At 39.4% G+C, this 15,286-nt stretch overlaps 1 protein-coding gene across 2 annotated transcripts; it reads right to left on the bottom strand.

The window, feature by feature from the left end:
• Window positions 1-2,014: 2,014 nt before the first annotated feature.
• On the bottom strand, window positions 2,015-10,793 carry cnpy3 (canopy FGF signaling regulator 3). Of its 2 annotated transcripts, none has more exons than XM_058768707.1 (6): window positions 10,568-10,790; window positions 9,911-10,037; window positions 9,429-9,525; window positions 4,909-5,031; window positions 4,233-4,350; window positions 2,015-3,647 (listed from the first exon to the last, which is right to left on the bottom strand). In XM_058768707.1, the coding sequence occupies exons 1-6, from the start codon at window positions 10,665-10,667 to the stop codon at window positions 3,373-3,375; spliced, it is 840 nt and encodes a 279-aa protein (XP_058624690.1). In that variant the 5' UTR covers window positions 10,668-10,790; the 3' UTR covers window positions 2,015-3,372. The 2 variants fall into 2 exon arrangements, with proteins under 2 accessions (XP_058624690.1, XP_058624697.1); XM_058768714.1 differs by having other exon boundaries at window positions 3,375-3,647; window positions 4,228-4,350; window positions 10,568-10,793.
• Between the last annotated feature and the right edge of the window lie 4,493 nt (window positions 10,794-15,286).

Genomic DNA, 15,286 nt, shown 5'->3' with positions numbered 1-15,286 from the left:
TTAATTATATGACCAGCACCTGTATATATATATATATATATATATATATATATATATATATAAAATATTACTGACTGTACATACACAAACATTTTTCATTTGTATTATAAAATTATGTCTTTATCACTCAGTAGTGTTTTTGATGTATTCATTTTAAGTAAACATCTGCATTAAACATATTAATAAACTTCTGGCAAGAATAGGGTAAAAAGGCCCTCAATTCTTTACAATTAAATGTTAACAAACATTAAAAAAAGGTTTAAATTAGTTCAATAAACAACATTTTTAAAAATATATATTTTCTACAATCAGCTAAACAGATATATCAAAAATGATGTTGTATGATTTCAAATGTGGTGAAGAGAGAGATTAATTATGTGGTTATTTGGGCACCATATCCAGGGGAAACCATGCAGGGGCATATAAATGATTTCATATAGCCAGACACGGCCAAACACTGAAAACTGAGAGAAAAAAACAAACAAAAACAAAACAAAACAAGACAAAGGCCCAGAAAAGAGAGATTCATATTCTTGCTCACACATAGGCTACTGTCTCTCGTGTAATATAACAGGTGATTGCAATGTAAAAGATCAATATTTCAATTTCAGACAGCATTTTTATTCTCAGAGATTAGAGAACAATCAAATTCTCGATTTTCTCCATCTGCCATAGGAAGAATCTCTCATTCTTACTGATAGCAAAAATGAAAAGGTTTTAGCCTGGGTGCAAGATGTTTGTTTTTGTGAATTATTCATTGAGATGTGTTTGTGCAAGTGAATAGCCATTTGCTCCAATACTGAAGGGCAAATAATACAGATTGCTCAAACATAACAGAAGAGGAATGTGACATTGAGAAGTGGAAATGCGGACGAAGCCTTCTGCACTGCAGCAGGGTCACTTACTGATAAACAGGCCTCGTGACAGACGGAACAACGCTGAAGCCTCTTCATAACACACCATTACATCATGTCGTTTATCCACATTAATTCTAATAAAAATGAGAAAGAAATGTTAATGGATATCAATAAGTTCCGTTTCTGTTGTTTTTCTTTGAGGGCATAGCACTGCTCAAACAAAACAAGTTAGTTTTAAATACAATGATTACACCTTAAATTAAACGGCTTTTTAATTAATTTTCAAATTTTAATATAGAAATATAGAATCTTAATTATATAGACAAGACCCCCCTATCTGAGAGTTGTCCACCCTAAAAAAAAAAAAAAAAAAAAGATTTAAAAACCACGCTGTGTATTGTAAAAAAATTTTATACTTAAAATAATTGAGTAAGTAGTATAACAACACAAACGGGGCAAAAATGCGTTTTAAGTATAGAAACATTTTGAGTCTCCTCCTCCTTTGCCTCACAGTGCTTTGGTCCAAATGCTTTCCTCTTTTATATCACACACACAAGTCCGGTGAGAGAGAGAACAAAGTCTCAATAGCTGTGGAACTCCAGTAAGTAACGTTAAGGCTGTCAATTGGCTATTTTATTCACTTAAACATCGGATGAAGTGATTATTTTCTCTTTGCGAGAGCTGCGTGTTTCTGAGCGCGCGCGTCCGGTTTTGTGCGAGACCAAAGATTCGCGCTCGCGCATCATATTAATGTGCTTTCATTTGTCATTAAAATAACGCCTTAGTCTCCCTGCTACACTAATAGTTGCAGCTTTCCTCTGTGCATACATATCTTTACAAGTACAATTTTAGTTGCATTATTTGTGTCCCCTTCAAAAACTGCTCGAGAAATTTTATGTATATTGTCCCCCCCCCTACTGTTAGACGAAATTTACGCCCCTGGTCCCAATGTGCATAAGATAGGGTGGATAGTATGCATACTGCGACGCAGGGTAAAAATCATACAGAACGTCCCAGTGACACGTGCACACTCGAATAAAACTCGACTACAATCTCACATCAAGCAAGGATTTGTTCTTCCTTCTTGGCGTTACCACCCCCTTGTGGTGAAGCCAGGAAAACTAGTTTAAAAACATTTCTTTCTGAAGTTTTTTTTTTTTTTTTTTAATCAGCCCAAGAGTTGTTGTCAGTTTTCTCTTTTATTCATCAGTCATCTACACCTCACCAAACACTTATCAAAAGCCTCAGCTAATGAGCTGCTGCCAAGAAACACAAAACCTGCACATGTTCCTCCCATTACACCATTTGCATACACAGTTCAACCTCAGGTCAATAACTTTCACACACTCCAAACAACAGTAATCAGAATAGGCATACAAACACCTGCAGGAGTTCACACACACACACACACACACAGCTTTTGGAAATAGCGACGCCTGATATCAGATAAACAGCTTAAGTAAACAATACCGCTGAAGAAAATATTAAATAAAAATGTAACTCAAACATTCCCTGTAAGTGACATCACATACATAAACATAGAAAATGCAAAAACAAAAACAAATATGAACAGATTGAGCAAAAATGGTACACCCTTATTTGGATAAGAAAGAAAGAAAAGGTCCCAAGTATTTTCTCAGGGTTTCTCCCATTATCTGCATTACTGAAATGAGAAATGTGGGAAATTAAGAGACTTTACGAGATGCCAAGTTCAGACTGTTCAAGCTTAAAAAAAAAAAAAAAAAGAAGAAGAAGAAGAATAGAAAAAAACAAACAATTAATTTAGAAAAAAAAAAAAAAACAGTTTATGTTGAATCACAAAACACAATCTTTTATGCATTTGTTGCATCACAAAAGTAAACCTAAAAATATTTTCCTACACAGAAAAAAGATAAAAATCAGATATTTTTATATAGCTTTTAAAATTTGCACCACCTAATTATATTAATACTGAAAAAGCTCCAAGTATGTATTTCCCTAGTGGGAATCTAGGAAGGATCTTTAACTATGAAATCAATGGCAAATAAAAGTAACAGCTTAACTAAATTCATAATCTATAACCTAAACTAAATTTTAGGGGGGGAAACAATCAGTGAGATGAGTCAGAGTAATAGAGATGAGAACGACAAGGATTTCCAGAATCCATTCCAACAGCTTGCCAACTTGATTGATTCAAAACACTAGTCCCCAAAGGCCGACATTTTTCTGGAAGGAAGATTTCAGCTTGTTTAAAATGTTACCGACATGAAACCAGCATGAGAACAAACACAAGCAAACATCCAAGCTACAGTATAGTTTGATTGGTCTAGATTCCATTTTTGGATTTGAAATGGCATTTGATTTGAGCTTGTTCCTGGATGGAGTTAATGTAACAAGTGATCTAGAATGAGGACCTCAATATTACCTTCTTCTAATAGACTAAAACTCAGTGTACATCTCAGTATCAGTCATAAATTTAGATATCAAGGAGATAAGTGTCAGAAAAAAAAGACAAAAAAAAAAAGAAATAAATCTATCAGAGTTCAGTTTTATCCTGATTAAGAGGAACTTTCTTCTGGATCTCCTCCTCATCTGAGGTGTATCCAGCTTCTTCAGTTTTCCGCTTGCTGGTCTCAGTGTCAGTCAGCTTGGACTTTTTCTTCTTCTTCTTCACCTTCTTCTCCTTTTTCTCCTTTTTCTGCCCATCCTCGCTGTCTTTACCCTTCTTCTTTTTGCCCTTCTTTTTCTTCTTGTCCTCTGCGATAGCTGCCGTGTCTCCCTTTTTCCCAGACCAGTTCTCTTTAAGACAGCCTGCAGAGAGAATCAGAAGTATGTGTTTGTAAGTATGTGTCAGAAGTATCTGTTTTTAGCAACAAGTGATCAAATCAGAGCTGCGTGTTCAGGAAGTGATGTCTTTTTCTGGCAGATCTATATTGGTTGCTATAGCAATGGCAAAAAAAGGCCAGTACAATGCCAAATTAATCTTTTATAACAGGAAGCAACAAGCTGGTCATATGAAGACAGACTGCAAATCATTTGTATTTGCTCATTTACAACCCAACTAGTATTTTTTACTGAGGATTCATTACTTATTTTATATTACATTTGATAAATGCTTACATTTTGTACAGTTTTTACTTAACACACACACACAGATATGCTTATCAAAAGTATTAATTCCTTGAAAAAATGAATATTTGTTTTAAAGTATATCCCTGTACTATTACTGCTCCTGTGGCCTTGAGTAGCCTGTAAAGTCTTCCCAGAAACAACAGCTCTTAAAGTTGGTGCCGATAAAGGAGATCAAGAGGTTTAGTCATAATATTATGTCTAGAGCGGTTTAACTGTTATAAAAGAGGTTGTGATGGAGTAAAACAGCTGTTAGTTTCACATTACTGGTGTCTTGTCCTTTCAGCACATGTTTTTCACACAGGTAAGTGGTGAGATCTTCCTCCTGATTGCCTTTATACCAGTCTTCAAGGACTTCTTCATACTGCTCTACCATCACGTCACACTGAGGGAACAAAGCACACGTCTCATACTTCCCATGTACCTGTACATATACTGCACAAACATGCATTCACATACATTGTTTTTATTTGCACTTCCATTAACCTATGCTAATCAAAGTTATAGCTTGAAAAAGAAACAGAATCAAAGATTTTTACAAGAAAAAAAAAACAGCATACCGGTTGCACAATATTGTTAAAAAATTACATAAACGAAGAATTATTATCAATGTTGAAAACAGTTGTGCTGATTAATATTTTTGTGAAAACTTATGCATTTTTTTTTCAGGATTATTTGATGAATTGGTATAGCAGCATTTATCTGAAATAGATATATTTTGTAACATTATACATGCCTTTACTGTAACCTTTAATCAATTTAAAGCATCCATGCTGAATAAAAGTATTAATTTCTTTAAAAAAAAAGAAACTTAATGACCCCAAATTTTTTAACGGTAGTGTAAATATTGTTACATTTCAGCAAATTTTCAATTAATCACATTAGTGGCAAAATTTAACCCACTAACAGCCTTAATTCTAAGATTTATCAGTCACTCACATACCTGTTTTTTGAGATCTGCCACTTCTGCACTGGTCTCGTTCCACAGTTCAAAAGGAATGTCCATGACCACCTTCACGCCTTTATTAACCAGGTTATGTAAGGTAGAGAATGTCTCAGACATACCCTGAGCAGAGAAAGACAAATGATCAGGGGCCCGTTCTTCGTACGTCGCTTATTACATCTGAGATGATTTGAAAGATTCCAGATCTTCTAATCCTGATAACTGATCTCTGGCTAATTTGGTTCTTCAAACAAATTTACGTATTAGATTAAAATATCTGGATTAAGATGTCTAAGATTATTGCACGTTCTCGTGTTGTTTTAAGGTCTCTTAACTAGTTGCTAATTAGCATGCATATTAATAGAATTTTAGCCATTTATTAGTAGTAATTAAGCACATATTAATGCCTTATTCTACATCCCTAATCCTACCCAATACCTAAACTTAACAACTACCTTACTAACTATTAATAAGCAGCAAATTAGGAATTTATTGAGGGAAAAGTCGTAGTTAATAGTTAATAAGTGTTCCCTATTCTAAAGTGTTAACCAATGCTGTAATTAGCAATTCATTTAATTTTATATTTTAAGCAGATTTCTTATGTGACCAAGAGATTTCTAAGAGATCAAGTTATCTGCATCTGGATAGCTGTCAACACTCAATTAATGCACGACTCTGATTAAGTGCATATGTAAGACTCCAATACAATTATAAAGTAATTATTTCATCACTAATAAATATTTTAATGAGTAAAACTGGCTGTGTCTATAGTAATACTGTCACGAATCCTGTCGGCACTTCCATTCACCACCAGAGGTCACTCGCTCACCACATGGACTTTCACACCACACACCACACTGGACTTCATTTCCCATCATCCAACACTGATCACAGCTGTCACCAATCACTCATTGCACTAATCACAGGCACACCTGATCCCACGCACATACTGATCACACACGCTTTATAAGCCTTGGACCTTCTCTGCCTCTCTGCCGAGTATTGTATGCATTTACCGCTCCCCTAGCCGTAGCAACTCTACCAAGCCCCTGATAGGTTTCCCCGTGTTTGTTCTACCCGTGTTCCCTGGATTAACCCTTGCCTTGCTGTCTGGACACTGTTTACCCCGTATTGGATTCTAGCCCGTGTTCCCTGGATTATCTCTTTGCCTTGCCCACTGGATACTGTTTGCCGATCATCGACCTTTGCTTGCTCTAGGATTACTCTTTGTCTTGTCCCTGCCATGCCTGTTTGCCATTGTTTCGACCCTGCCTGTACGACCATGTCTCTGCCTAATAAAAGCTTGCGAATGGATCCGCACGTCTCACGTCTCGTCAGCCATGTTACAGAATACTCGGCCCCACCAGGATCCAGCAGCTTTTCTAACGGACCTTTGTCAGGTATGGACCCCTTCAGTCAGCTGCTTGACCTGCGTCAGGGGAGATTATCCATTGAGGAGTATGTCATTCAGTTTTGTGTGCTTTCTGACAAAGTACCATTTGACGAAGTGGTTCTAAAAGACATTTTTCGTTTTGGACTAAGTGAACCCATAAAGTCATGGTTACCTGAGGGAAAATTTAATGTTAGTTTAAGGGATTTTATGGACTATGCTTTGCGGTGTGCTGGCTCTTTGTTTACTGTGGGTGTTGCGGAAGAGGAACGCGACGCTGCGTCGGTGACTGAAATGGCAGACGTACCAGCGTGCGCTCACGAAATGGCGGCGACAGTTGAGCCCATTCACAAAATGGTGGCCACAAGTACACCCCATCAGGTCACTGCTGCCATTCACGGGTCGAGCCAAATCACAGCTGCTCCCCTACAGCAGCACGACACCGCTGCTCGCCCAGAGTCACAGCAGCACGACACCGCTGCTCGCCCAGAGTCACAGCAGCACGACACCGCTGCTCGCCCAGAGTCACAGCAGCACGTCTCAGCTGTTCCCGTCACGGCTGACCTTCCAGAGTCGCAGCCCGTCACGGCTGACCTTCCAGAGTCGCAGCCCGTCACGGCTGACCTTCCAGAGTCGCAGCCCGTCACGGCTGACCTTCCAGAGTCGCAGCCCGTCACGGCTGACCTTCCAGAGTCGCAGCCCGTCACGGCTGACCTTCCAGAGTCGCAGCCCGTCACGGCTGACCTTCCAGAGTCGCAGCCCGTCACGGCTGACCTTCCAGAGTCACTTCATGTCAATCCCAATTTGATGTCTAGTTTGAGGGATGTACCGCTGGTGTCTGCACGCACTGCTGGTATCCCCAAACCAACTCACACTAACCCTCCTGTTCTTATGCATATTCCCCTGTCCGAGGCACTTCCCCTGATGGGAACCGCTTTGTTGCGTTTGGGCTGCGTACACCACCGCAGAACTGCCCGAGGTGGCGGCACACGCTGCAGAACCTTCCGAAGCGGCCGGGCTCGCCTCAGCCTCTTGTATGGTGGTGGCGCCCTGCAATGTTCTCTCGGTCTGTCGAGTTGCGGTCGAGGAGACTGTTACCGCTGTAGAACCTCCAGAGGTGGCGGCAACCGCTGCAGAACCTCCGGAGGTGTCAGTGGTATCCACTCACCAACTCTCGTCTTGCCCTGCCACGGCCACAGAGGCCGTCCTTGATTCCTCGTCCTGTCCTGTTTCGGCCAAGGAGGCCGTCCCTGAACTCTCGTCCTGCCCTGTCACGGCTGTGGAGGCCGTCAATGAACTCTCGTCCTGTCCTGTCACGGCTGTGGAGGCCGTCAATGAACTCTCGTCCTGTCCTGTCGCAGCCAGAAGGGCTGTCCCTGAACTCACGTTCTGTCCTGTCACGGCTAGGGAGGCCGTCAATGAACTCTCGTTCTATCCTGTCACTGCTATGGAGACTAATTATAAACTTCCTATGTTCCCTACCTCAGTCCTTGTGTCTGTGCATGTTCTGTCTCCTCCTTGTGTCTCCATTCTCCCTAGTTCCCAGGCTCTGCTGTGGGTTCCTGATCCGTCGTGGTGGTCTTCGGGTCCGTCTGCTCCTCTCTGGTCTTCTGTTCCACCCGCTCCGCTGTGGTGGTCCACTATCTGGCTCTGGTGGTCTTCTGCACCGCCCTGGTGGGCTCGTGCTCTATCTGCGCCGCCGTGGTGGTCTGCTGTCGGGCTCTGGTGGTCTTCTGCACCGCCGTGGAGATCTTCGGGTCCGCCCTGGTGGGCTCAAGTCCCGCTTGCTCCGCGCTGGCTTCCTGCTCTGCCGGCTCTACCTCGGTCCCAGATCACTCCGCTTCCACAAGGACCTGGCCCTCCATCCCTCCCCCTGTTCCGCCTCCGCTCCACCTCCCTCCTGGATTAAAGACTGTGTGGAGCATCTGGAAGCCGCTCTTAGGAGGGGGGCTCTGTCACGAATCCTGTCGGCACTTCCATTCACCACCAGAGGTCACTCGCTCACCACATGGACTTTCACACCACACACCACACTGGACTTCATTTCCCATCATCCAACACTGATCACAGCTGTCACCAATCACTCATTGCACTAATCACACGCACACCTGATCCCACGCACATACTGATCACACACGCTTTATAAGCCTTGGAACTTCTCTGCCTCTCTGCCGAGTATTGTATGCATTTACCGCTCCCCTAGCCGTAGCAACTCTACCAAGCCCCTGATAGGTTTCCCCGTGCCTTGCTGTCTGGACACTGTTTACCCCGTATTGGATTCTAGCCCGTGTTCCCTGGATTATCTCTTTGCCTTGCCCACTGGATACTGTTTGCCGATCATCGACCTTTGCTTGTTCTAGGATTACTCTTTGTCTTGTCCCTGCCATGCCTGTTTGCCATTGTTTCGACCCTGCCTGTACGACCACGTCTCTGCCTAATAAAAGCTTGCGAATGGATCCGCACGTCTCACGTCTCGTCAGCCATGTTACAAATACAGACTACACAACATTATTATTATTATATATATAATATTTTTAAATTATTATTATTTTAAATTATTGTCTCTGGACCAGTAGGGTGATCTTGTAATAAAGCAGCGGTGGCTAGGACAGATTTTAATGATCAATTCTGCTTACAAAGATGCAATCTAATCCTGTTTACATGAAATAAGCCTGCTCCCGAGCAGGTTTAAGCTTAAGGACCTTTTGCTATGACAGCAAGTCCAGGATGAGCTTCGAAGAACCAAATGATCCAAGATCAAGCAAAATCGTCAACAATCAAATCCTGCTAACTGAGTTAGCGACATACGAAGAACGGAGCCCTGATCTCACCAGCTATAATGCAGTATAACACATCACAGCATACAGTAAAAAAATACAAAACTGAAATTCTAAATTGCATACTGTACATTCTACATACATCCATTTACTACTAGATTAAATTATCAGTTGGAATTTCAAAGCTTATTTTTCACATTACATTTATTATATGAAATTGCCATTGCAACTTGGGGTATTCATTCACAAAATCAATTCCAAATCTCATTCACTCATGAACCAAAAAAGTAAAATCACTGAAGTAGTGCTGCAAAAACAAATGTGGTAGAAGAAAAGGAAAAATGGTGGCCGACCTTTGCAAAGCGATTACTTCCATCTCTCTCTTTGTGTAGATTGTACTGCATAATCCTTGAGCAAACATTCTCCACCACTTCTATGAAACGAATATCACTGAAAAGCAAAGGACATTGCTTAATAAAATGCACAAGTCACACTGCATCCAAAAACAGTAGGCTATAACATGGTTACTTTATGGTACTCCTGCATTTCTAAACTAGAATCAGTGGAAGAATGTTGTTAACCAAACAGTTGACAATAGCCATTGATTTCCATAGTATGAAAAAAATAAAAAAATACCATGGAAGTCAACGGCTACCATCAACTGTTTGGTTAACAACGTTCTTCAAAATATCTTCTTTTGTGTTCAACAGGAGAAATAAATTCATACAGGTTTGGGAAAAACTTGAGGGTGAGTAAATGATGACAGAATTTTTGGATGAATTATTTTTTTTAAGGTCAAAGTTTGCATTAAGAAAAAAAAAAAAGAGTGACTTACGATTTGACATATTTGATTGGCGGTGCACCTTTGTCATCCAGGAAGCGGTAGTTGGTTTCAATCACTTCTTTTGTTTTGCCAGTCTCTTCAAATGCAGACTTCATTTCAATACTAAGAAATTTGCACACTATAAAACATACAGAACATATTCAGCCCCAGAAGAGGAACAGAAAGCAGCTGTGCCTCAAATCCTAGTGTGCTGCCTACATAGACAGCATTGTTTGTCATTACAGACCCATTCAACGTTCCAAACATGCAGCCTAGGTAGGCTTCACACTAGGTTTTGAGACACATCCAGTGAGGTCTGTTGAAAAGAGGAAATCTGCTGCCCTTGATTTTTCCCAGTATGTCAATGCAACATTTTGAATGAATTCTTAGAATTAATGAATAAAACGAGAAATAGTTAATAAAATGAAAACAAATGGTCTCTTTCGACTTACAACTGTTATGAAACAAAAAAGCAGACTGCTATTGATACACATGGACATCTGCACGGAGTATGATAGCATATATCGCAGACCTATTATATCGTGTAAAATGTGTCTGCGATTGCATTAAATGATTTTATCAAGCGCTGAAAATAAGTGTGGAAATGCGCAAGCGATTATGGTGTATTTAAAGCAAAACACTGATTCATTATAAATTAGGACAGTCTACCTTCACATTTATTTGGCAGATGCACCCAGTCATCGTCCCCGCTTTTGCTAGCAGCTGCGGCACTTACGAGAAACAACACGACGCAGATAAAAACATTCATTTTTGTTAGTAGGAAATATTTACAACGTGCAATACTAAAATACCGAACATGCTTATTTATCTAGCCACTATTTCTTCTGAAGCTTTCACTTCCGCTGTAGCAGGTTGACGCAGACGCTGCGCGGAGTGGACCAATCACGGACGCCGGAGTGGCACGACGGAGCCAATGAAAAACGTGGGCGGGATCCAAAACATCATGCACTAGAGATGTTTATGAAAGAACGGCTTGGTGTATTTTTGACAGCGCGCTTAATTAAGATATAGAAAGAAAGTGTACGTTTTCTTGAATATCGTAAAATAAGCGGATTCTAGAATATGTTTTCGTTTTGAAATTAGCTCAATACAAATAAAATATACCAAAGAAAGTGTTTTAATTGTGCAACCACCAGAGGGCATTACAATCCACATAATTACATTCTCTCCAGGACTTGAAAATTGCACTCATAAATTAGCATGTCATGTTTACCAATTACTACAGTGGCAGTGTTGGCTAATCTTAGCCTACCAAATACCCTCAGGAATATTTTCTCTGTCATTCACAAATTTCCCACTGGTTTGCATAGGCATTTTTAATAATTCCGTAATAGTTGTACTAAAAAAATATTTTTTATCAAAGGACATTTTTATTTACCTTTCTAAGATAAACTATTTTACTATTGTACTGGGTCACCACTTGACCTCTAATGTAAACTCATGAGCCCAAATTGAAAGTTGAGAACCACTGTGTACATTAAAGCACATTTTACATGCATAAAAATGCTCTACACTACAATATACAGTGGGGCAAAAAAGTATTTAGTCAGCCACCAATTGTGCAAGTTCTCCCACTTAAAAAGATGAGAGAGGCCTGTAATTTTCATCATAGGTATACCTCAACTATTAGAGACAAAATGAGAAAAAAAAATCCAGAAAATCACATTGTAGGATTTTTAAAGAATTAATTGGTAAATTCCTCGGTAAAATAAGTATATGGTCACCTACAAACAAGCAAGATTTCTGGCTCTCACAGACCTGTAACTTCTTCTTTAAGAGGCTCCTCTGTCCTCCACTCGTTACCTGTATTAATGGCATCTGTTTGAACTCGTTATCAGTATAAAAGACACCTGTCCACAACCTCAAACAGTCCAACTCCAAACTCCACCATGGCCAAGACCAAAGAGCTGTCAAAGGACACCAGAAACAAAATTGTAGACCTGCACCAGGTTGGGAAGACTGAATCTGCAATAGGTAAGCAGCTTGGTGTGAAGAAATCAACTGTGGGAGCAATTATTAGAAAATGGAAGACATACAAGACCACTGATAATCTCCCTCGATCTGGGGCTCCACGCAAGATCTCACCCGTGGGGTCAAAATGATCACAAGAACTGTGAGCAAAAATCCCAGAACCACACGGGGACCTAGTGAATGACCTGCAGAGAGCTGGGACCAAAGTAACAAAGGCTACCATCAGTAACACACTGCGCCGCCAGGGACTCAAATCCTGCAGTGCCAGGCGTGTCCCCTGCTTAAGCCAGTACATGTCCGGGTCCGTCTGAAGTTTGCTAGAGAGCATTTGGATGATCCAGAAGAGGATTGGGAGAATGTCATATGGTCAGATGAAACCAAAATAGAACTTTTGGTAAAAACTCAACTTGTCGTGTTTGGAGGAGAAAGAATGCTGAGTTGCATCCAAAGAACACCATACCTACTGTGAAGCATGGGGTGGAAACATCATGCTTTGGGGCTGTTTTTCTGCAAAGGGACCAGGACGACTGATCCGTAAACGAAAGAATGAATGGGGCCATGTATCGTGAGATTTTGAGTGAAAACCTCCTTCCATCAGCAAGGGCATTGAAGATGAAACGTGGCTGGGTCTTTCAGCATGACAATGATCCCAAACACACCGCCCGGGCAACGAAGGAGTGGCTTCGTAAGGAGCATTTCAAGGTCCTGGAGTGGCCTAGCCAGTCTCCAGATCTCAACCCCATCGAAAATCTTTGGAGTCCGTGTTGCCCAGCGACAGCCCCAAAACATTACTGCTCTAGAGGAGATCTGCATGGAGGAATGGGCCAAAATACCAGCAACAGTGTGTGAAAATCTTGTGAAGACTTACAGAAAACGTTTGACCTCTGTCATTGCCAACAAAGGGTATATAACAAAGTATTGAGATGAAATTTTGTTATTGACCAAATACTTATTTTCCACCATAATTTGCAAATAAATTCTTTAAAAATCCTTCAATGTGATTTTCTGTATTTTTTTCATAGTTGAGGTATACCTATGATGAAAATTACAGGCCTCTCTCATCTTTTTAAGTGGGAGAACTTGCACAATTGGTGGCTGACTAAATACTTTTTTGCCCCACTGTACATTTTAATAAGAAATATTGAAAAGCAGTGTAGAAGTCACATTTATCTGAATTTACCCAAACAAACTAATTTATAGGCAGCTCCTGTCATCAACAGCATTATTTCTAACTACAGAAGAGGGAAATTGGATGTGTTCTTTGGACAGTATGCTGAAGTTTAACTTGACAACTATTAGTCAGCACTTCCAAGGGCTCAAGAAAATAGTTTTCGTAGGCAACTTGACTTGCATTTGCTTAGAAATGTTAAAATAGTCTAAAACACCATTACAATTTTCAGTTAAGTAATTAACGAATCAACATGAATCAATTATTCCCAACCCTGGTAAAGTCTGCCCATTTTACAGTGGATACAGTACTGCGGAAAATACCATGGTACAACATGATACATGTACCATGAAAAAAAAGTATATTATGCTCTCCAAATCTTTATTTGATTAAGAATAGAATAAATTAGAAATAGTACAAACTATTTTCACAATTTAAAGTAACTTTTCTATTTGAATATATTTTAAAATGTATTTTTTTAGCCACTACTTCAGTCACATAAACCTTCAGAAATCATTCTAACATATATACCATAGTACATAAATCATTGTACCATGCAATACATCATAGTGCCAATTTGACAAAACTATTGTACGACGGGGCTGGCATTACAAATGTCCCCCATGATAACATTGTATAGTATTTTAAGGTTCTTTTTTGTTACTGCCAAAAATCTGGGCCTTACGTACTTTACTGTACATCCTACAGTAGAGCTGCAGCCAGGATAGAGTAGAGCACATATCTACATTTAAATCTTGTCGGGAAATGGCAAGAAATCAAAGACAACGCCAGGGTTATTCAGCTTTATTGAATCTGCATATTCAGCATTCCCTTGAGTTCAGTTTCTGGCTGTCAGAACTACTTTTTATCTTCATCGTATGTTCACACATTTCCAAGGAAAAGTAGAAAGTGGTAAGAATCATACAAGAGGAGCATGTATTTCATTCAAGTGTTTACATAAGCATTTACAGCGCCTTTCCAAAAGTAATCAGGCCTTGACCAATTCTGTCATGTTACTGGATTACACAGTCCCACATTGCAATTGTGTCCTTTGTGAGGTTTCATTTGAAAGCACTGAAACAAATCTCCTAAAATATGACATTGTTTTGTTACATTCAGCCCCTGCAGTTTAATATTTTGGAAGCTGACAGCATCACTATATCTATATCTATATATATATATATATATATATATATATATATATATATATATATATATATATATATATATATATATATATAGTTAAATATTTTCAAAATGTTTTCAAAATTTTTAGATAATATTCGTCCCTTCACCACTTTTTATTTATATTCTCCAACATAAAACCATGTCAAATTAAAAATGACCTCTAAATACAAGTATCATCAATGTCATATTTATAATACAGTAAAATAGCAGAGTTGGTCAAAAGTCTGAATATTTTTGCATGGCGCTGTACATGGTTTGTCAGCATTCATCATCGCAGAGCAGGGGGATGTCTTATTCGATGCATGTCTCTGGACATCTCCCCTATACCTGATTATTATAATATACTAATTAATATTCACATACAGTAAAAAGTAAGCAGTCAAAGAAAAGAAAAAAACAGCTCCAAAAACATTATAATAGTATAATGTATAAATAATGTCTGTCTAGACTAAAACAGTCTTGAAATTAAATAATTTGTACATGCTATTCAAAATACAAAAATAAGATTTCAGTCATGTTAGATTCTAGCATAACTTCAGCCCTCCGGGTGCATAACACGAGTAATATCACACTATGATGTGCACGTATCATAGCACTAAAGTGAAAAACCTTCACCGCATGAGTGCCAACGGCTCACTGATCAGTTACTGAGGGAAAAAAAACATCAAACCTGTTCCACCAAGAGCATGATGTCCTTAAACATACACTGTAGGTCCATATCAGATGTGTTTCTTGCTCAAGTACACTTTCCAATGAGAACTTTCTATAAAAAAGAAATACATGAACTGACAATGCTTCTGGTCACATTGGAGATATAAAGTTGAATTATGAATTGAATGGCATGAATTGGTTGACTCCTGTGGTTTAGGGTTAATGTCAACATGAAACAGCACTCACAAAATATTTTACTAATGTAATGTGACATTTTGAATAAAATAGGATATTTAATGTAAAAAAAAAAAAAAAAAGAAAGTCGGATGGGTTGGATCCCAACAATAACACTCTGCAATTGCTATTATTGTTGTAACCTTTTCAAAATG

This window comes from Onychostoma macrolepis, chromosome 01, assembly GCF_012432095.1.
Source record: "Onychostoma macrolepis isolate SWU-2019 chromosome 01, ASM1243209v1, whole genome shotgun sequence".
Lineage (NCBI taxonomy): Eukaryota > Metazoa > Chordata > Actinopteri > Cypriniformes > Cyprinidae > Onychostoma > Onychostoma macrolepis.
The sequence above is the reverse complement of the archived record's forward strand: the minus strand, read 5'-3'. Positions and strand labels throughout refer to the sequence as shown.

Excerpts from the sequence above, each read along its gene's own strand:
- cnpy3 (XM_058768707.1), bottom strand. The coding sequence starts at position 10,667 with ATGAATGTTTTTATCTGCGTCGTGTTGTTTCTCGTAAGTGCCGCAGCT. Across the intron at positions 10,038-10,567 it reads TCTGCCAAATAAATGTGAAG|TGTGCAAATTTCTTAGTATT; the intron begins GTAGACTGTCCT and ends TATGTTTTATAG. Across the intron at positions 4,351-4,908 it reads TGGCAGATCTCAAAAAACAG|TGTGACGTGATGGTAGAGCA; the intron begins GTATGTGAGTGA and ends TTGTTCCCTCAG.